This window comes from Delphinapterus leucas, chromosome 4 (genome assembly GCF_059928025.1).
Source record: "Delphinapterus leucas isolate spDelLeu-1000000601 "Yukka" chromosome 4, BTC_Dleu_Yukka2, whole genome shotgun sequence".
Taxonomy (NCBI): Eukaryota; Metazoa; Chordata; class Mammalia; order Artiodactyla; family Monodontidae; genus Delphinapterus; species Delphinapterus leucas.
In genome coordinates this window covers 71,210,812-71,233,285 of record NC_143132.1, presented here as the reverse complement: position 1 = coordinate 71,233,285, position 22,474 = coordinate 71,210,812, and the positions used below count along the sequence as shown (strand labels likewise).

Here is a 22,474-nt window from a genome sequence, read left to right as displayed (position 1 = left end):
GTCGGCTGGCAAAATTCCTTCTTGTTCAGGGGTAAAGTCAGCCTTTGTTCTATGAAGGCCTTCAACTGAGTGGCCCATTTATGTTACAGAGAGTGATCGGCTTTACTTAAAGCCCACTAATTTAAATGTTAATCTCATCCAAAAACACCTTCACAGAAACATTCAGAATAATGTTTGATCAGTTATCTGTGGCCCAGCCAAGTTGACACATAAAATTAATCATCACACCCTCTTGTTTAATGACAGAAACCTATTCTCCCTTCTCCCCCTTCCTTGACTACACACAGCTCCTTCTGACGTCTGAACTTTTGCACTGCTCTTGGGATATTTCCCATCCCTGGAAATCTCTAACTGAAGGACAGACGAAACCAAATGAACAAAATTGTTTTCTAATGAACAACTTATTTTTCTTACAAAAACTATATCCATAATAAGAGCAGTTTATACCTGCGTTAAAATCATTGTTGACACAACAGTTGCAAATGGCAATCATACCAGTCTATAACTTTTTTGAAATATATGACTTAAAGCCAAAACCTTCAAATAGAGGAAAAAATATTAAGAGAAATAGTAGTTCAATAGGAAAGAAGAGTGTGACAGTATCAAAATATTTAATTATATTAAAAACTATATTTTTAGGGCTTCCCTGGTGGCGCAGTGGTTGAGAGTCCGCCTGCCGATGCAGGGGACACGGGTTTGTGCCCCGGTCTGGGAAGATCCCACTTGCCGTGGAGCGGCTGGGCCCGTGAGCCATGGCCGCTGAGCCTGCACATCGGAGCCTATGCTCCGCAACAGGAGAGGCCACAACAGTGAGAGGCCCGCGTACCGCAAAAAACAAAAACAAACAAACAAAAACTATATTTTTAAAAGACATTCTCTCTTCTCACCAAAGTAATTCTTCAATAACTACTTTATTATATCCAGTGTGGTAAGGAGTTTGCTGTTATGTTGTACTTTTGTAGGGTTTATTTACTTATTTTTTTCTGATTCTTAGGATGAAGCACGAAAACATTTTAACTGTCCAATTCTGGAGGGAATGGAACTTGAAAATCAAGGTGGTATGGGCACTGAGCTCAATCATTGGGAAAAGCGATTATTAGAGGTTAGTTTATTTTAGAATTTTACTAGACATATTTTTTCTTTAATAAAAGAATTCGTACTCAACTTATTCAAACATATAATAGGTTATAAAGTAAAAAAATTTAAAAAGTCCCTTTCCCCTTTAGCTTTCCAGATCCACTTTCCAGATGTAATCACTATTTAAGTTTTTTAAATATCCTTCCAGAAATGTTAGATAGACAGACAGAAACACTGACACACAGTTTTTTTTTAATAGGTTCATACATACATTTATGCAACTTTTTTCATTTAACAATATATCTTAGACATCTTTCCAAGGCAGTATAAGTGCTTCTGCTATCATACAATGTATGCTTTCCTAAGGAACCTCTTTCTTCAAAATCAAACACTAAAAGTAACAAGGATTGTAGGAAACACAAATACCAGGTTATTAACAAAAGCAATAAGTCATAATAAAAGTACTAGCTCAGTCTGAAAAGACATCATATTTCCAATAAATAAACTCCTATATTTACTCTAGTATTTCTTTACCTTAAACAATAGCAAAAGGCAATGGTAGGTAGATGGGAGACTATAAATCTGAATATTGGGGACAAGAGTAAAATGTACAAAGGTAAGAGAACAATGCAACAAACACTTCGAAGACAAAGCCTCTGGCCATACTGAGCCAGTTGGAAGAACATGGAGTGAATGAGCATCATACACAGCACAGCATTCCTCTGTTGCTGTGTTCTGCTGTCTTAGTGTATTTTGGTTTTTTGTTTTTTAATTTTTATTTTATATTGGAACATAGTTGATTAACAATGTTGTATTAGTTTCAGGTGTACAAGCAAAGTGATTAATTTAGCTGCTGTTGCTCCATTGCATAAAACATTAAAATCCAGAGAGGAATCATTATGAACCAACATGATTCCATCTTATACTGATGTCATTCCTTTATTTACTAGTCTCACATGAGCTCATTTACATTACAAAAATACATGCATTAGTAGAATAGACTGTATACATGGATCTACTTACTTTTAAACAGCTACATAATATTATATGAATGTAAAAACAGTCCTTTTTAATGAATAATTATGTTTTAAATTTTTTGTCTTAAAAATGTTGTAATGAGCAATTTATTTATATCTTCAGTGCCTTACAGGAGTGGCATTCCAGTAGGTGTTCTTTGGTTCAACTAAACAGTCAGTCAAACCTATAAGACCTAAACAGGTCACATTCAAAAACCATTAGAAGGATACAAGAAAGAAAGTACAGCATGTCAGCATGTCAGAGTCAGGCATTTCTCTAGTGCTCTACACAGTAGTCTAACGGCTGTCATCCATGCCTCTCTCCCTCTCCCTCCAGCTCAAATACCATAAGCACAAGACCGTAATAGAGGGGTGCAAGAACCAGCCTGGCTTAGAAGTACCATGTCCCAAATAAGAACCAACATCTTTTTTTAACAGTTTCATAGACATAACTTCCAGATGCCTATAAGGGACATACCCATAAGAATCACTGCACACAGAGAAGTCCAAAACTGTGGTTTACCAACAGGTATTCATGTTCATTTATAGTAATCCCAAGTCTAGAGGCATAACAGGTGGTGTTTTTTCCTTAAGTCCTGTTGCCTAGTAACACAGTTGACATTCCACCCTTATTAGGTTTCCAGGGGAGCAGAACTAGAAAGTTAATGCAAGATCACATTTGTTTATATAGAAAAAGGAAGGACAAATCCCTGGAAATGGAATTTCTGGGTCAAAGGGTGTATACGTGTGTGTGTGTGTGTGTGTGTGTGTATTTTTGTTTTATACGTCTGTTTAAATAATTAAATAGTTGCAGGTTACATACACCATGATCCAAGTTAGCAAAATTATGAAAAGAGTGAAATTAATGCTTGTGCTGACTGTTCTTATCTAGGTGACCACAAAGTAACAGTGATAAAAACTTACGGAAGACATGTACACTTATTTCTCACATGGGAATAAGTTTATTTTCCTTAAGCAGTTTTCTCAAGTGATTCCCTTTAGAAAGCTGTAGATTGTCCAGAAATGAAAATTTACTTAGTTTTCAATAGAAGACTTGAGAGTAGTCATTTTATTAGTTTCATTAACTGCTGCCTTTCCTCTGAAATCAGCTTTGTGTCCTTGAACTATTTTTTTTAAAAGATGATATTAAAGTACTTGAGATGGCCATCCAGCGTTCAACATAAAGGTTAGCAGAATACGGGAATTCCCTGGAGTCCAGTGGTTAGGACTCTGTGCTTTCGCTGCTGATCAAATCATGGGTTTGATCCCTGGTCTGGGAACTTAGATCCTGCAAGCCGTACAGGCGCCCCCCACCCCGCAAAAAAAAAAGGAATAATCAGAGCTTCCCAAAGATAGAATATGCTTCCTTGAGAGACAGTGAAGTCCTTACCATTAGGTGACCTCCTGGTAGGAATTTTATTATACGAATTAAGACACTGGAAAAAAAAAAAAAAAGACATTGGGTAGTTAGTAGACCTTGATATTTTGGTTCCCTCAGGCAACTCCTTTGATCCTATGATTCTGTGATACTTGTTTTGCATATTAATATGTATTTCTGTGATCGCAAAGTATAGGAAGTTGGTTATAAAAGCATTTTCTTTGTAATTCAGGCAAGTATTCCATTCCCCACTCCATTATCTGGGCATCTGTCTCAACCACCCACTTTACTTTGCCTGAATAGTGTAATGTTTTTATAGTATTTCTGTTTCCATATATTTATCTTCATTTTTATCACAGAGTTCTAAATGCTAGTTATCTATCATTACAGGGAAATTGTATACACTGTAGACATTTGAGGCAGAAAGTAGATTTTGCTTTAAGCTTCAGTCTTGTCATCTTAAAGACGACTTATGTATTCCACTATTTTAAGTCAGTATTTTTGTCAGCCCTCACACTTGCAACATTTTAAATATACATCAAAGCACTCACGGAAATTATTGGGACTTGCAAGGAGTCCAGTCTTCTAATTAAAATCTGTTGGTGATTTTCAGAATGAAGCAATGACTGGTTCTCACACCCAGAACCGAGTCCTCTCTCGAATCACTCTGGCGTTAATGGAGGACACTGGGTAAGACAGCTGTGAGAATTTTATATGAATTGTTTGTTAAAATGAAATGAATATTAAGATTACTATTAAGATGAAATAAACATTAGCTTAAGAAAATACTGACATTTTACACTGAAGTAAAATGTACCTATTTTTTAAATTTTGTGCAGTTAGCTATCCATTACCTGTACCAGCTCCATTCATTCATTCAGTAAATGTTTGAGACCCTGAGGTGTATAGTAATGAATAGAAATAAATCCCTGGCATTATGAGATTTTTTAATAAGTAGAGGCCATGCGGATATGAAGGAAAAGCTTACCTAAACAATTTTTTTTAATTGTAAGTGAAATTGGTTTATGTATAGATTCCTGGTTTTTAAGGCAGTAGAACTTTCTTGTAAAGCAATAGAATACTGTTTTTAAATGACTCCGGTGGGAGTCTTTTTTGCTGTGGGTTCCTGGGTGTTTTTTTTTAACAAGTCTCAGTTTTTGATAGCTTCCTTGCTTTTTGGTATAGCAGGATGTACCAGGCTGATCTGCACATACCCTATATCATCCTACATCTGGCATTAGCCAGTCTTCCAAGGAGCACTGGAATGTTCCTTTTGATGGAGAATAGCTTTTAGAAACCACAATCTAGGGACTGTGTTCATTTCTACTGGGTTGTCATTGCTTCTCGTCATTTTCAGTGGACCAAGTAGGGAAATTCTTTTTTTTTTTTTTTTTGCGGTATATGGGCCTCCCACTGTCGTGGCCTCCCCCGCCGCGGGGCACAGGCTCCGGACGCGCGGGCTTAACGGCCACGGCTCACAGGCCCAGCCGCTCCGCGGCATGTGGGATCTTCCCAGACCGGGGTACGAACTCGTGTCCCCTGCATCGGCAGGCGGACTCTCAACCACTGCGCCACCAGGGAAGCCCGGGAAATTCGTAGTTTTGAAAAGAAAAAAAAATGCTGGATTCCTTTTAGTGCCATTATAGCTCTTTCCCATTTATCTCTAACAAGCAATGGCCAACAAAAGTGGTCCTGCTGCTCTGTTCAACAACCTATTTATAGCCCTTCTGTAAATAATGCTAGTTTCTTTAAGATACCAGTAGCATATAAAAGCACTGTGGAGTGTGTGAGTGACTAGTGAAACCATGGCACTGGTGAATTTTAAAGCATTTCTTCCTTTTTCTGATGCAAGAGAAAAATGAGCCAGATGTTTCTAAGTATCTGGCAGCATTTTTAAATTGTAGATATGGAAATTAATTTTCATAAATCCATAAGACTTCAGTGTAGATTAGCTAAGTTTCTTCTCCCAGTAAAAGACATTATCATGTTTCCATCCAGAAACCTGGGAATCATCCTTGACAACTCCCTCTCCCTACCTCTCACATCTAATCAATCATAAATCTTGCTTAATTTTTAGCTCTTCAGTATCCCAGGAGTCTGTCTACTTTTTGGGTCACATTTATCAAGGCCACCATTATCTTTTCCTTGGATTACTATAGTTGCCTTTTTTTAATGTCTCCCTGCATCTCAGGTGGTCCTTTCTACTGCCCAAAGCCCTTCACACATTCTGCAAAATGTTGTTTAGAAGTTTTTTAGGCATGGTGTCTCACACAGTGAGAAATACATCACCACCAAAGTACACACATACATATATAATGGTGAAGAGTAAAGATGTTGACGAGGGTGCCAAAACCATTTAATGGGGAAAGAATAGTTTTTTCAACAAATGGTGTTGGGACAACTGGATATCCATATAGAAAAGAATGAACCCCTACCACACATGATATATAAAAATTAACTCAAAATGGATTGAAGACCTAAATATAAGGCTAAAACTATACAACTCTTAGAAGGAAATATTGGTGTAAATCTTCATGATACTAGATTAGGCAGTGATTTCTTAGATATGACACCAAAAGCACAAGCAACCAAAGAAAAAATAGATAAATTGGACTTCATCAAAATTAAATACTTGTACTTCAAAGGGCACTATCAAGAAAGTGGAAAGAACTCACAAAAGGAGAAAATATTTGCCAATTATCTATCTGATAAGGATCTAGTACCCAGAATATATAAAGAACTCTTACAACTCGAAATAAAAAGACAACTCAATTTAAAAATTGGTGAGGGGGCTTCCCTGGTGGTGCAGTGGTTGAGAGTCCACCTGCTGATGCAGGGGACACGGGTTCGTGCCCCAGTCCGGGAAGATCCCACATGCCGCGGAGCGGCTGGGCCCGTGAGCCATGGCCGCTGAGCCTGCGCGTCTGGAGCCTGTGCTCCACAATGGGAGAGGCCACAACAGTGAGAGGCCTGCGTACAAACAAACAAACAAATAAATAAATAAAATTGGTGAGGGATTTCAATAGATATTTCTCTAAAGATATACAAATGATTAATAAGCACATGAAATGATTCTCAGCATCATTGGGGAAATGCAAATGAAAACCACAGTGCTACGTCACACCCACTAGGATGGCTATAATAAAAAAGACAATGGCAGGGAATTCAGTGGTTAGGACTCCGCGCTTTCACTGCCGAGGGTGCAGGTTCAGTCCCTGGTGAGGGAACTGAGATCCTACAAGCCATGCAGCAAGCCCAAAAAAAGAAAAAAAAAAAAAAAGACAATGGCAAATATTGATGTGGGAAAATTGGAACCCTCATACACTGCTGATGGGAATGTAAAATGATACAGCCACTTTGGAAAATAGTTTGGCATTGATTTACAAAACCAGACATACTCATACCATAGCAACCCAGCAATTATGCTACTTGGTATTTAATCAAATGGATTAAAAACTTAGGCCTACAAGAAAACCTCTATACAGAGGTTTATAGCAGCTTTATTCATAATTGCCAAAACGTGGAAGCAACCAAGTTGTCCTTCAGTATGTGAATGGATAAATAAATTGTGGTACATCCAGACAATGGAATATTATTCAGAGCTAAAAAGAAATGAGCTGTCAAGCCATAAAAGGACATGAAGGAACCTTAAATGCATATTGCTAAGTGAAAGAAGCCAATCTGAAAAGGCTACATACTGTATGATTCCAACTATATGACATCCTGGAAAAGGCAAAACTATGGAGAGAGTAAAAAGATCAGTGTTTGCCAGGGGTTAAGGGAAAGGAGGGATGAACAAGCAGACCACAGAGGGTTTTAAGGGCAATGAAATTATTCTGTATGATACTGTACAGAATAATGATGGCTACATGTCATTATATATTTGTCCAAACTCATTGAATGTACAACACCAACAGTAAACCCTAATATAAACTATGGATTTTAGGTGATGATGACGTGTCAATGTAGGTTTATTGATTGTAACAAATGTAGCACTCTGTTGCAGTATATTGATAGTAGGGGGAGGGTATGTGTGTTGCAGGGCAGGGGGTGTATGGGAACTCTGTACTAGCCATTCAGTTTTGCTGTGTACCTAAAACTGCTCTAAAAATGTTTAAAAAAAGGAATGAAGTACTAATACATGCTACGAGACGTATGAACCTTGAAAATATTATGCCAAGTGAAAGAAGCCAGACGCAAAGGACCACACTCCATTTCTATGAAAGGTCCACGATACGCTAACCTACAAAGACAGGCAATAGACTAGTGGTTGCCAGGGACTAAGGAGTGACTGCTAATGGGTACATAGTTTTTTGGGGGGTGATGAAAATGTTCTGAAATTAGATCGTGGTAATGGTTGCACAACCTTGTGAATATACTAAAAACATTGAATTGTACACATTATGAGGGTAAGTTTTATGATATGTGAATTATATTTCCATTTTTTTTAAAAGCTCAAAAACATTGAAGCCAGAACCCTAGATTCAAATCTCAGCTCTGCCATTTACTAGTTGTATCCTTGCCTCAGTTCTTTCCTCTATAAAATAGGGATAAAAAGTGATATCTACCTCATACAGTTTTATGAGCCTTGAATGAGTTGATACATGTAAACTCCTTAATAGAGTACTTGGCACATTGTAAGGGCCAATTAAGTATTAGCTATTACATGTAAAACTGAATCATTCGGGACTTCCCTGGTGGCACAGTGGTTGAGAATCTGCCTGCCAATGCAGGGGACATGGGTTCAATCCCTGGTCCGGGAAGATCCCACATGCCGCAGAGCAACTAAGCCTGTGCGCCACAACTAGCGCTCTAGAGCTCGTGAGCCACAGCTACTGAGCCCGCAGGCCACAACTACTGAAGCCCGCACGCCACAACTACTGAAGCCCGCGCGCCTAGAGCCCGTGCTCCACAACAAGAGAAGCCACTGCCGTGAGAAGTCCTCACACCACGATGAAGAGTAGCCCCCACTCACCACAACTAGAGAAAGCCCGCGCGTAGCAAGAAAGACCCAGTGCAGCCTAAAATTAATTAATTAAAAACAACTGAATCATTCAAAGTTTCACGAAACAATATTTACCCTTACTATCTACAATGTAGTCCTCTTTTCTATTGATTTTATTTTTTAATCTTTTATTTTAATATGTAATTTTTTTTACAGATGTATTCTATTGATTTTAAAAGAGAGAGAGAAAGAAACGTTGATTAAGATCCACTAAATTGATTTCACAACCCACTAATGCCACCAAGAAATCTTGTTTCTAATTGCTCCCTCAGCTAACTTGTGCTCACCCTTCTAGGTTTAGCTTAAAGTTGCTTCCTCAGAAAAACCTTTCCTAATTCCCCAGACTAGCTTAGGTTTCCCTATCAGTGTGCTCCTATTATCACCTTGTACTTAACCCCTGTCCTACTTATCACACTTGTAATTTTCTTTTTGTTATCTGCCTTCCCCACTAGATTATATTGTTCACAAGGGCAGAAAGTGTTTATTCACTGCTGTAGCCTTAGCTACACTTAGCAAAGTGCCTAGCACATAAGAAGTGCTTAATAACTGTTGACTAATAGTACAGGAAGAACTGCAAAGAAAACATGAAGGAGGTTTCGAGAAATGTAGCTGGAGTGCCTAGCAGATGATTTAATGACAGTGTTGATACTATGCTTTGCACTCATCAACCTATACTAGATATGGTAATTCCTAAGGGAATCTAATTACATTATATTTTATCCTTTGGGAGAAGGACTTCCTTACCTAGGCACTGCTAAAATACTTGCTAGTGTGCAAGATTGAGGGCACCTGTTACCATCCGAGCAGCTTGACCTGCTGTGATACCAAGTTAGCTAATTAAGGTGACTTACACTGTAGCTGCAAAGGTTTCAGGCATTTTGGTATTGGAGTGCCAGGCTTTATTTCTTCAGTTTCTCTCTCAGTGTTCTGTTCTTTGAAAGGGGAGAAGGTTTTGAAAGATGCTATGTTACATATTTCTGCTGTTGTTAGATTTTGTGGGAAGTGCTAGAGTGGAGGGGATGATTCTTATCATTCCCTCAACTTTTGAGCCTGTGTATTTATTACTGTTTTGGTAATTCTAAGGGGAGAAGATATAATACAAGCATGAAAGAAGCTATTTTGTATAGCTTTATAACTTGTAAACTAATCTTGTCATTAAGAATAAAGAAGAAAAACTAAAAGTAGGTTCATTGCCTTTGATTAATTTTGCCAGGAAAGTATCGATAAATCACTGTGGTTTTTCTCTGAAATTGGAACATTTTTAATGTATTGGCCATAGTATTCATTTGTCTTATTATAATGGTGTAATGTTTAGTCACAAGCAGGAGCCATATTGATAGAATATCACAAATTCAAGGCCAGGGAAGCAAGAAACTAGGGCCAACTGGATCAGATTAGGTAAAGGCTAGACAACTAGTAATTCTACTTTTCTTCTTCAGTTTACTCCCTTCTCTTTTTCTCTCATTCTCTTTGTTTCTTTGCCCTTTATTCTCCTTGTCTCACACCTTAATCATTTTCTCCTCTGTGACTTATATCATCTTTGAAAATTACAATGGGAACACGGTTTGGTTCCTCAAGACTAAAATTTCACAGTCCCTGCTGCAGTGATCCTGTGCAGCAAGGACTTTGTTTGTAAATGCTCATCTGTGGGGATGGTCACCAAAGTCCTTTTTGAGGTTCTAGTTTGCTCATTGTTGAGATTTGTAATTGGTATGCTGGAGTTGTTTTTTAAATGACAGTAATATAAAGTGCTTTGTTTCAATTATTTCCACAGCTGGTATAAAGCTAATTACAGCATGGCTGAGAAGTTAGACTGGGGCCGAGGATTGGGCTGTGACTTTGTCAGGAGGAGCTGTAAATTCTGGATTGATCAGCAGAGACAAAAGTAAGGATGCATTTCCTCCTAATGTCTTTGATGACACAGTTTATTCCTGATTTTGTTCTCTATCCAGAGCCTATAGTGTCCCTATTTTCAAAATGTGGTCTAAACAGTTCAATTTCAAAATGTGTAGAAAACCATCTACAGTTCTTTATGATAATATCATAATAAGTAGCCACAGTATTGTTTTAAAGCATATACCAAAAGAATCTACAGTGTGAGCACCAGAGCCATAAAACATTTCTGTTTACCTTGTAATTCATAAATATATATATTGCAAAATTTTGCATACTCTAGCATTCTTATTTGTTTTCTTCAGAGAATGCACTCATAAACATAGATGCAACTATTGATTCAGTATCAAAAACATAAAGCAACATTTGAATAGTGGTTCTCTAATCTGGATCCATCTCATAATTACCTAGCAAGCTTTTTAAAAAATACAGTCTCCAATTTTGGGGGAAACGCACACACACACACACACTCATTTATTTACAAATGTATATATTTTTAAACTTTTTGAGGTAATTGTAGATTCATATACAGTTGTAGAAAAAATAGAGATCTCATGTGTACTTTATCCAGTTTCCTTGATTGGTAACATCTTGCAAAACTGTAGTACATATCACACCCAGGATATTGACATTGATACAGTCAGATACAAAATATTTGGATCACCACAGGGATCCCTCCTATTGACCTTTTGTAACCATACCCACTTCCCTCCCACCCCTGGAAACTACTGATCCGTTCTGCATTTCTGTAATTTTGTCATTTCAAGTATGTTATATAAATGGACTCATAACAGTATATACCCTTTTAGGATTGGCTTTTTTCACTCAGCATAATTTTCTGAGGATTCACCCAGTTGTTGTGTATATCAAAACTTTGCTCATTTTTATGGCAGAATAATATTCCATGATATGGATATACCACAGTTTGTTTAACCATTCACATGTTGACATCTGGGTTGTATCTAGTTTTTGGCTATTGTGAATAAAGCTGATATAAACTTTTGTGTACAGGATTTTGTGTGAACATAAATCTTCATTTTTCTAGAATAAGTGCCTAGGAGTGCAATCACTGTGTAATACAGTAGTTGCAAGTTTAGTGCTGTAAGAAACTGCCAAACTCTTTTCCAGAATGGCTATACCATTTTATATTCCAACCAACGATGTATGAGGAATAACAGTTTCTCCACATGCTCACCAGCATTTGGCATTGTCTTTTTTTTTTTAAACATCTTTATTGGAGTATAATTGCTTTACAATGTTGTGTTAGTTTCTGCTGTATAACAAAGTGAATCAGCTATATGTATACGTATATCCGCATATCCCCTTCCTCTTGCAGCTCCCTCCCACCCTCCTTATCCCACCCCTCTAGGTGGTCACAAAGCACCGAGCTGATCTCCCTGTGCTATGCGGCTGCTTCCCACTAGCTATCTACCTTACATTTGGTAGTGTATATATGTCCATGCCTCTCTCGCGCTTTGTCACAGCTTACCCTTCCCCCTCCCCATGTCCTCAAGTCCATTCTCTATGTCTGTGTCTTTATTCCTGTCCTGCCCCTAGGTTCTTCAGAACCATTTTTTTTTTAAATTCCATATATATGTATTAGCATACGGTATTAGTTTTTCTCTTTCTGACTCACTCTGTATGACAGACTCTAGGTCCGTCCACCTCACTACAAATAACTCAATTTTGTTTCTTTTTATGGCTTGAGTAATATTCCATTATATATATATGTGCCACATCTTCTTTATCCATTCACCTGTTGATGGACACTTGGGTTGCTTCCATGTCCTGGCTATTGTAAATAGAGCTGCAGTGAACATTGTGGTACATGACTCTTTTTGAATTATGCTTTTCTCAGGGTATATGCCCAGTAGTGGGTTTTCTAGGACATTTGGTAGTTCTATTTTTAGTTTTTTGAGGACCTCCATATTGTTCTCCATAGTGGCTGTATCAATTTACATTCCCACCAAGAGTGCAAGAGTGTTCCCTTTTCTCCACACCCTCTCCAGCATTTATTGTTTGTAGATTTTTTGATGATGGCCATTCTGACTGGTGTGAGGTGATACCTCATTGTAGTTTTGATTTGCATTTCTCTAACGATTAGTGATGTGGAGCATCCTTTCATGTGTTTGTTGGCAATCTATATATCTTCTTTGGAGAAATGTCTATTTAGGTCTTCTGCCCATTTTTGGATTGGGTTGTTTGCTTTTGGATATTGAGCTGCATGAGCTGCTTATATATTTTGGAGATTAATCCTTTGTCCGTTGATTCATTTGCAAATATTTTCTCCCATTCTGAGAGTTGTCTTTCATCTTGTTTATGGTTTCCTTTGCTGTGCAAAAGCTTTTAAGTTTCATTAGGTCCCATTTGTTTATTTTGGTTTTCATTTCCATTTCTCTAGGAGGTGGGTCAAAAAGGATCTTGCTGTGATTTATGTCACAGAGTGTTCTGCCTATGTTTTCCTCTAAGAGTTTTACAGTGTCTGGCCTTATATTTAGGTCTTTAATCCATTTTGAGTTTATTTTTGTGTATGGTGTTAGGAAGTGTTCTAATTTCATTCTTTTACATGTAGCTGTCCAGTTTTCCCAGCACCACTTATTGAAGAGACTGTCTTTTCTCCATTGTATATTCTTACCTCCTTTATCAAAAATAAGGTGACCATATGTGCGTGGGTTTATCTCTGTGCTTTCTATCTTGTTCCACTGATCTATATTTCTGTGTTTCTTTTTTAACACCTTTATTGGAGTATAATTGCTTTACAGTGGTGTGTTAGTTTCTGCTTTACAACAAAATGAATCAGTTATATATATATATATATATATATATATATATATATATACATATGTTCCCATATCTCTTCCCTCTTGCGTCTCCCTCCCTCCCACCCTCCCTATCCCTCCCCTCCAGGCAATCACAAAGCACCGAGCTGATCTCCCTGTGCTATGCAGCTGCTTCCCACTAGCTATCTACCTTACATTTGGTAGTGTATATATGTCCATGCCTCTCTCTCGCTTTGTCACAGCTTACCCTTCCCCCTCCCCATATCCTCAAGTCCATTCTCTAGTAGGTCTGTGTCTTTATCCCTGTCTTACCCCTAGGTTCTTCATGACATTTTTTTTTTCTTAAATTCCATATATATGTGTTAGCATACGGTATTTGTCTCTCTCTTTCTGACTTACTTCATTCTGTATGACAGACTCTAGGTCTATCCACCTCATTACAAATAGCTCAATTTCATTTCTTTTTATGGCCGAATAATATTCCATTGTATATATGTGCCACATCTTCTTTATCCATTCATCCGATGATGGACACTTAGGTTGTTTCCATCTCCGGGCTATTGTAAATAGAGCTGCAATGAACATTGTGGTACATGACTCTTTTTGAATTATGCTTTTCTCAGGGTATATGCCCAGTAGTGGGATTGCTGGGTCATATGGTAGTTCTATTTGTAGTTTTTTAAGGAACCTCCATACTGTTCTCCACAGTGGCTGTATCAATTTACATTCCCACCAACAGTGTAAGAGGATTCCCTTTTCTCCACACCCTCTCCAGCATTTATTGTTTGTAGATTTTTTGATGATGGCCATTCTGACTGGTGTGAGATGATATCTCATTGTAGTTTTGATTTGCATTTCTCTAATGATTAGTGATGTTGAGCATTCTTTCATGTGTTTGTTGGCAGTCTGTATATCTTCTTTGGAGAAATGTCTATTTAGGTCTTCTGCCCATTTTTGGATTGGGTTGTTTGTTTTTTTGTTATTGAGCTGCATGAGCTGCTTGTAAATTTTGGAGATTAATCCTTTGTCAGTTGCTTCATTTGCAAATATTTTCTGCCATTCTGAGGGTTGTCTTTTGGTCTTGTTTATGGTTTCCTTTGCTGTGCAAAAGCTTTTAAGTTTCATTAGGTCCCATTTGTTTATTTTTGTTTTTATTTCCATTACTCTAGGAGGTGCGTCAGAAAGGATCTTGCTGTGATTTATGTCATAGAGTGTTCTGCCTATGCTTTCCTCTAAGAGTTTGATAGTTTCTGGCCTTACATTTAGGTCTTTAATCCATTTTGAGCTTATTTTTGTGTATGGTGTTAGGGAGTGATCTAATCTCATACTTTTACATGTACCTGTCCAGTTTTCCCAGCACTATTTATTGAAGAGGCTGTCCTTTCTCCACTGTACATTCCTGCCACCTTTATCAAAGATAAGGTGACCATATGTGCGTGGGTTTATCTCTGGGCTTTCTATCCTGTTCCATTGATCTATCTTTCTGTTTTTGTGCCAGTACCATACTGTCTTGATTACTGTAGCTTTGTAGTATAGTCTGAAGTCAGGGGGCCTGATTCCTCCAGCTCCTTTTTTCGTTCTCAAGATTGCTTTGGCTATTCGGGGTCTTTTGTGTTTCCATACAAATTGCAAAATTTTTTGTTCTAGTTCTGTGAAAAATGCCATTGGTAGTTTGATAGGGATTGCATTGAATCTGTAGATTGCTTTGGGTAGTAGAGTCATTTTCACAATGTTGATTCTTCCCATCCAAGAACATGGTATATCTCTCCATCTATTTGTATCATCTTTAATTTCTTTCATCAGTGTCTTATAATTTTCTGCATACAGGTCTTTTGTCTCCTTCGGTAGGTTTATTCCTAGATATTTTATTCTTTTTGTTGCAATGGTAAATGGGAGTGTTTTCTTGATTTCACTTTCAAATTTTTCATCATTAGTATATAGGCATGCCAGAGATTTCTGTGCATTAATTTTGTATCCTGCTACTTTACCAAATTCATTGATTAGCTCTAGTAGTTTTCTGGTAGCATCTTTAGGATTCTCTATGTATAGTATCATGTCATCTGCAAACAGTGACAGCTTTACTTATTCTTTTCCGATTTGGATTCCTTTTTTTTTTTTTTTTTTTAATTAATTAATTTATTTATGGCTGTGTTGGCTCTTCATTTCTGTGCGAGGGCTTTCTCTAGTTGCGGCAAGTGGGGGCCACTCCTCAACGCGGTGCGCGGGCCTCTCACTATCGTGGCCTCTCTTGTTCCAGAGCACAGGCTCCAGATGCGCAGGCTCAGTAACTGGCTCACAGGGCTAGTTGCTCCGCGGCATGTGGGATCCTCCCAGACCAGGGCTCGAAACCGTGTCCCCTGCATTGGCAGGCAGACTCTCAACCACTGCGCCACCGGGGAAGCCCTGGATTCCTTTTATTTCCTTTTCTTCTCTGATTGCTGTGGCTAAAACTTCCAAAACTATGTTGAATAAGAGTGGTGAGAGTGGGCAACCTTGTCTTGTTTCTGATCTTAGTGGAAATGCTTTCAGTTTTTCACCATTGAGGATGATGTTTGCTGTGGGCTTGTCATATATGGCCTTTATTATGTTGAGGAAAGTTCCCTCTATGCCTACTCTCTGCAGGGTTTTTATCATAAATGGGTGTTGAATTTTGTCGAAAGCTTTCTCTGCATCTATTGAGATGATCATATGGTTTTTCTCCTTCAGTTTGTTAATATGGTTTATCACATTGATAGATTTGCGTATATTGAAGAATTCTTGCATTCCTGGAATAAACCCCACTTGATCATGGTGTATGATCCTTTTAATGTGCTGTTGGATTCTGTTTGCTAGTATTTTGTTGAGGATTTTTGCATCTATGTTCCTCAGTGATATTGGCCTGTAGTTTTCTTTCTTTGTGACATCCTTGTCTGGTTTTGGTATCAAGGTGATGGTGGCCTCGTAGAAGGAATTTGGGAGTGTTCCTCCCTCTGCTATATTTTGGAAGAGTTTGAGAAGGACAGGTGTTAGCTCTTCTCTAAACGTTTGATAGAATTCACCTGTGAAGCCATCTGGTCCTGGGCTTTTGTTTGTTGGAAGATTTCTAATCACAGTTTCAATTTCAGTGCTTGTGATTGGTCTGTTCATATTTTCTATTTCTTCCTGATTCAGTCTTGGCAGGTTGTGCATTTCTAAGAATTTGTCCGTTTCTTCCAGATTGTCCATTTTATTGGCATAGAATTGCTTGTAGTAATCTCTCATGATTTTTTTTATTTCTGCAGTGTCAGTTGTTACTTCTCCTTTTTCATTTCTAATTCTATTGATTTGAGTCTTCTCCCTTTTTTTCTTGATGAGTCTGGCTAGTGGTTTATCTATTTTGTTTATCTTCTCAAAGAACCAGCTTTTAGTTTTATTGATCTTTGCTATTGTTTCCTTCATTTCTTTTTCATTTATTTCTGATCTGATTTTTATGATTTCTTTCCTTCTGCTAGCTTTGTGGTTTTTTTGTTCTTCTTTCTCTAATTGCTTGAGGTGCAAGGTTAGGTTGTTTATTCGAGATGTTTCCTGCTTCTTAAGGTGGGCTTGTATTGCTATAAACTTCCCCCTTAGAACTGCTTTTGCTGCATCCCATAGGTTTTGGGTCGTTGTGTCTCCACTATCATTTGTTTCTAGGTATTTTTTTATTTCCTCTTTGATTTCTTCAGTGATCACTTCATTATTAAGTAGTGTATTGTTTAGCCTCCATGTGTTTGTATTTTTTACAGATCTTTTCCTGTAATTGATATCTAGTCTCATGGCGTTGTGGTCAGAAAAGATACTTGATACAATTTCAATTTTCTTAAATTTACCAAGGCTTGATTTGTGACCCAAGATATGATCTATCCTGGAGAATGTTCCATGAGCACTTGAGAAAAATGTGTATTCTGTTGTTTTTGGATGGAGTGTCCTATAAATATCAATTAAGTCCATCTTGTTTAATGTATCATTTAAAGCTTGTGTTTCCTTATTTATTTTCATTTTGGATGATCTGTCCATGGGTGAAAGTGGGGTGTTAAAGTCCCCTACTATGAATGTGTTACTGTCGATCTCCCCTTTTATGGCTGTTAGTATTTGCCTTATGTATTGAGGTACTCCTATGTTGGGTGCATAAATATTTACAGTTGTTATATCTTCTTGTTGGATCAATCCCTTGATCATTATGTAGTGTCCTTCTTTGTCTCTTTTAATAGTCCTTATTTTAAAGTCTATTTTGTCTGATATGAGAATTGCTACTCCAGCTTTCTTTTGGTTTCCATTTGCATGGAATATCTTTTTCCATCCCCTTACTTTCAGTCTGTATGTGTCTCTAGGTCTGAAGTGGGTCTCTTGTAGACAGCATATGTAAGGGTCTTGTTTTTCTATCCATTCAGCCAATCTGTGTCTTTTGGTGGGAGCATTTAGTCCATTTACATTTAAGGTAATTATCAATATGTATGTTCCTATTCCCATTTTCTAAATTGTTTTGGGTTCATTATTATAGGTCTTTTCCTTCTCTTGTGTTTCTTGTCTAGAGAAGTTCCTTTAGCATTTGTTGTAAAGCTGGTTTGGTGGTGCTGAACTCTCTCAGCTTTTACTTGTCTGTAAAGGTTTTAATTTCTCCATCAAATCTGAATGAGATCCTTGCTGGGTCGAGTAGTCTTGGTTGCAGGTTTTTCTCCTTCATCACTTTCAGTATGTCCTGCCACTCCCTTCTGGCTTGTAGGGTTTCTGCTGAGAGATCAGCTGTGAACCTTATGGGGATTCCCTTGTGTGTTATTTGTTGTTTTTCCCTTGCTGCTTTTAATATGCTTTCTTTGTATTTAATTTTTGACAGTTTGATTAATATGTGTCTTGGCGTATTTCTTCTTGTATTTATCCTGTATGGGACTCTCTGTGCTTCCTGGACTTGATTAACTATTTCCTGTCCCATATTAGGGAAGTTTTCAACTATAATCTCTTCAAATATTTTCTCAGTCCCTTTCTTTTTCTCTTCTTCTTCTGGAACCCCTATAATTCGAATGTTGGTGCGTTTAATGTTGTCCCAGAGGTCTCTGAGACTGTCCTCAGTTCTTTTCATTCTTTTTTCTTTATTCTGCTCTGCAGTAGTTATTTCCACTACTTTATCTTCCAGGTCACTTATCCGTTCTTCTGCCTCAGTTATTCTGCTATTGATCCCTTCTAGAGTATTTTTAATTTCATTTATTGCGTTGTTCATCGTTGCTTGTTTCATCTTTATTTCTTCTAGGTCCTTGTTAACTGTTTCTTGCATTTTGTCCATTCTATTTCCAAGATTTCGGATCATCCTTACTATCATTATTCTGAATTCTTTTTCAGGTAGACTGCCTATTTCCTCTTCATTTGTTAGGTCTGGTGCATTTTTATCTTGCTCCTTCATCTGCTGTGTTTTTCTGTCTTCTCATTTTGCTTATCTTACTGTGTTTGGAGTCTCCTTTTTGCAGGCTGCAGGTTTGTAGTTCCCGTTGTTTTTGATGTCTGTCTCCAGTGGCTAAGGTTGTTTCAGTGGGTTGTGTAGGCTTCCTGGTGGAGGGGACTAGTGCCTGTGTTGTGGTGGATGAGGCTGGATCTTGTCTCTCTAGTGGGCAGGTTCACGTCTGGTGGTGTGTTTTGGGGTGTCTGTGGCCTTATTATGATTTTAGGCCGCCTCTCTGCTAATGGGTGGGGTTGTGTTCCTGTTTTGCTAGTTGTTTGGCATAGGTTGTCCAGCACTTTGGCTTGCTGGTCGTTGAGTGAAGCTGGGTGCTGGTGTTAAGATGGAGGTCTCTGGGAGATTTCCGCCGTTTAATATTATGTGGAGCTGGGAGGTCTCTTGTTGACCAGTGACCTGAAGTTGGCTCTCCTACCTCAGAGGCAGAGCCCTGACTCCTGGCTGGAGCACCAAGAGCCTTTCATCCACACGGCTCAGAATAAAAGGGAGAAAAAGTAGAGAGAATTAGTAGAAGTATGAGGAAAGAAAGAAGGAAAGGAGGAAAGGAAGGAAGGAAGAAAGAAGCAAAGAAGGAAATAAAGGAGGGAGGGAGGAAGGAAGGAAGGAGGGAAAGAAGGAAAAAAGACAGACAGAAAGAAGATACAGTAAAAATAAAATAAAGTATAATATAGTTATTGAATTAAAAAATATTTAGAAAAAAAAAGGGACGGATAGAACCTTAGGACAAATGTTGGAAGCAAAGCTATACAGAGAAAATCTTACACAGAAGCATACACATACACCTTCACAAAAAGAGGTAAAGGGGGAAAAATCATAAATCTTGCTCTCAGAGGCCACCTCCTCAATTTGGGGTGATTCGTTGTCTAAAGGAGGGAAGGAAGGAAGGAAAGAAAGAAAGAACGAAGGTAAAGTATAATAAAGTTATTACAATTAAAATTAATTATTAAGAAAAAAATTTTTTTTAAAAAACCATGGACGGATAGAGCCCTAGGACAAATGGTGGAAGCAAGACTATACAGACAAGATCTCACACAGAAGTATACACGTACCCATTCACAAAAAGAGGAAAAGGGAAAAAAATCATAGATCTCGCTCCCAAAGTCCACCTCTTCAATTTGGGATCATTCCTTATCTATTCAGGTATTCCACAGATGCAGGGTATATCAAGTTGATTGTGGAGCTTTAATCCGCTGCTTCTGAGGCTGCTGGGAGAGATTTCCCTTTCTCTTCTTTGTTCTCACAGCTCACAGGAGCTCAGCGTTGGATTTGGCCCTGCCTCTGCGTGTAGGTCGCTGGAGGGCGTCTGTTTTTTGCTCAGACAGGCCGGCGTTAAAGGAGCTGCTGATTCGGGGGCTCCGGCTCACTCAGGCCGGGGGTGGGGGGGGGGAGGGAGGGGCACTGCGTGCGGGGCGGGCCTGCGGCGGCAGAGGCCTGCGTGACGTTGCTCCAGCCTGAGGCCCGCTGTGCGTTCTCCCGGGGAAGTTGTCCCTGGATCCCGGGAACCTGGCAGTGGCGGGCTGCACAGGCTCCGCGGAAGAGGGGTGTGGAGAGTGACCTGTGCTCGCACACAGGCCCCTTGGTGGCGGCAGCAGCAGCCTTAGCGTCTCCCGCCCGTCTCTGGGGTCCGCGCTTTTAGCCGCGGCTCGCGCCCATCTCGGGGGTTCGCGCTTTTAGCCGCGGCTCGCGCCCGTCTCTGGAGTTCCTTTAAGCAGCGCTCTTAAACCCCTCTCCTCGCGCACCAGGAAACAAAGAGGGAAGAAAAAGTCTCTTGCCTCTTCGGCAGGTGCAGACTTTTCCCCGGACTTCCTCCCGGCTAGCCGTGGTGCACTAATCCCTTCAGGCTATGTTCAAGCCGCCAACCCCAGTCCTCTCCCTGCGCTCCGTCCGAAACCGAAACCCGAGCCTCAGCTCGCAGCCCCGCCCGCCCCGGCGGGTGAGCAGACAAGCCTCTCGGGCTGGTGAGTGCCGGTCGGCACCAATCCTCTGTGCGGGAATCTCCCCGCTTTGCCTTCCGCACCCGTCACTGTGCACTCCTCCGCGGTCCCGAAGCTTCCCCCCTCCGCCTCCCGCAGTCTCCGCCCGCGAAGGGGCTTCCTAGTGTGGGGAAACTTTTCCTCCTTCACAGCTCCCTCCCACTGGTGCAGGTGCCGTCCTTATTCTTTTGTCTCTGTTTTTTCTTTTTTCTTTTGCCCTACCCAGGTACGTGGGGAGTTTCTTGCTTTTTGGGAGGTCTGAGATCTTCTGCCAGCCTTCAGTAGGTGTTCTGTAGGAGTTGTTCCACGTGTAGATGTATTTCTGGTGTATCCGTGGGGAGGAAGGCGATCTCCGCGTCTTACTCTTCCGCCATCTTCAAGCCGTCCTCTATTCTGTTGTTTTTGGATGGAATGTCCTATAAATATCAATTAAGTCCATCTTGTTTAATGTGTCATTTAAAGCTTGTGTTTCCTTATTTATTTTCATTTTGGATGATCTGTCCATTGGTGAAAGTGGGGTGTTAAAGTCCCCTACTATGAATGTGTTACTGTCGATTTCCTCTTTTATGGCTGTTAGCATTTGCCTTATGTATTGAGGTGCTCCTATGTTGGGTGCATAAATATTTACAATTGTTATAGCTTCTTCTTGGATTGATCCCTTGATCATTATGTAGTGTCCTTCTTTTCTCTTGTAATAGTCTTTATTTTAAAGTTTATTTTGTCTGATATTAGAATTGCTACTCCAGCTTTCTTTTGATTTCCATTTACATGGAATATCTTTTTCCATCCCCTCACTTTCAGTCTGTATGTGTCCCTAGGTCTGAAGTGCGTCTCTTGTAGACAGCATATATACGGGTCTTGTTTTTGTATCCATTCAGCCAGTCTATGTCTTTTCATTGGTGCATTTAATCCATTTACATTTAAGGTAATTATCAATATGTATGTTCCTATTACCATTTTCTTAACTGTTTTGGGTTTGTTATTGTAGGCCTTTTCCTTCTCTTGTGTTTCCTACCTAGAGAAGTTCCTTTAGCACTTGTTGTAAAGCTGGTTTGGTGGTGCTGAATTCTCTTAACTTTTGCTTATCTGTAAAGGTAATTTAATTTCTCCATCGAATCTGAATGAGATCCTTGCTGGGTAGAGTAATCTTGGTTGTAGGTTTTTCCCTTTCATCACTATAAATATGTCCTGCCACTCCCTTCTGGTTTGCAGAGTTCTGCTGAAAAAGCAGCTGTTAACCTTATGGGGATTCCCTTGTATGTTATTTGTTGCTTTTCCCTTGCTGCTTTTAATATTTTTTCTTTGTATTTAATTTTTGATAGTTTGGTTAATATGTGTCTTGGATGTTTCTCCTTGGATTTATCCTGTATGGGACTCTCTGTGCTTCCTGGACTTGATTGACTATTTCCTTTGCCATGTTAGGGAAGTTTTTGACTATAATCTCTTCAAATATTTTCTCAGACCATTTCTTTTTCTCTTCTTCTTCTGGGACCCCTATAATTTGAATGTTGGTATGTTTAATGTTGTCCCAGACGTCTCTCAGACTGTCCTCAATTCTTTTCATTCTGTTCTCTCTATTTTGCTCCCTGGCAGTTATTTCCACCATTCTGTCTTCCAGCTCACTTATCCGTTCTTCTGCCTCAGTTATTCTGTTACTGATTCCTTCCAGAGTATTTGTAGTTTTGGTAGTTGTGTTGTTCATCACTGTTTGCTTGCTCTTTAGTTCTTTTAGATCCTTGATAAATGTTTCTTGTATTTTCTCCATTCTGTTTCCGAGATTTTGGATTATCTTTAATGTCATTACTCTGAATTCTTTTTCAGGTAGGTTTCCTATTTCTTCTTTGTTTATTTGGTCTTGTAGGTTTTCACCTTGCTCCTTCGTCTGTAACATATTTTTTTGTCGTTTCTT

General features: G+C 39.1%; 1 protein-coding gene across 2 annotated transcripts in view; it reads left to right on the top strand.

Annotated features, from left to right (window-relative positions):
* The window catches only part of LMLN (leishmanolysin like peptidase), a 105,352-nt gene that overhangs the window by 41,160 nt on the left and 41,718 nt on the right, over positions 1–22,474 (top strand). For both annotated transcript variants that reach the window (XM_022567845.3, XM_089910622.1), the window contains 3 exons: positions 995–1,102; positions 4,085–4,161; positions 10,251–10,361. In XM_022567845.3, coding sequence (XP_022423553.1) covers positions 995–1,102; positions 4,085–4,161; positions 10,251–10,361 — 296 coding nt within the window. The remainder of the gene's footprint in view (positions 1–994; positions 1,103–4,084; positions 4,162–10,250; positions 10,362–22,474) is intronic.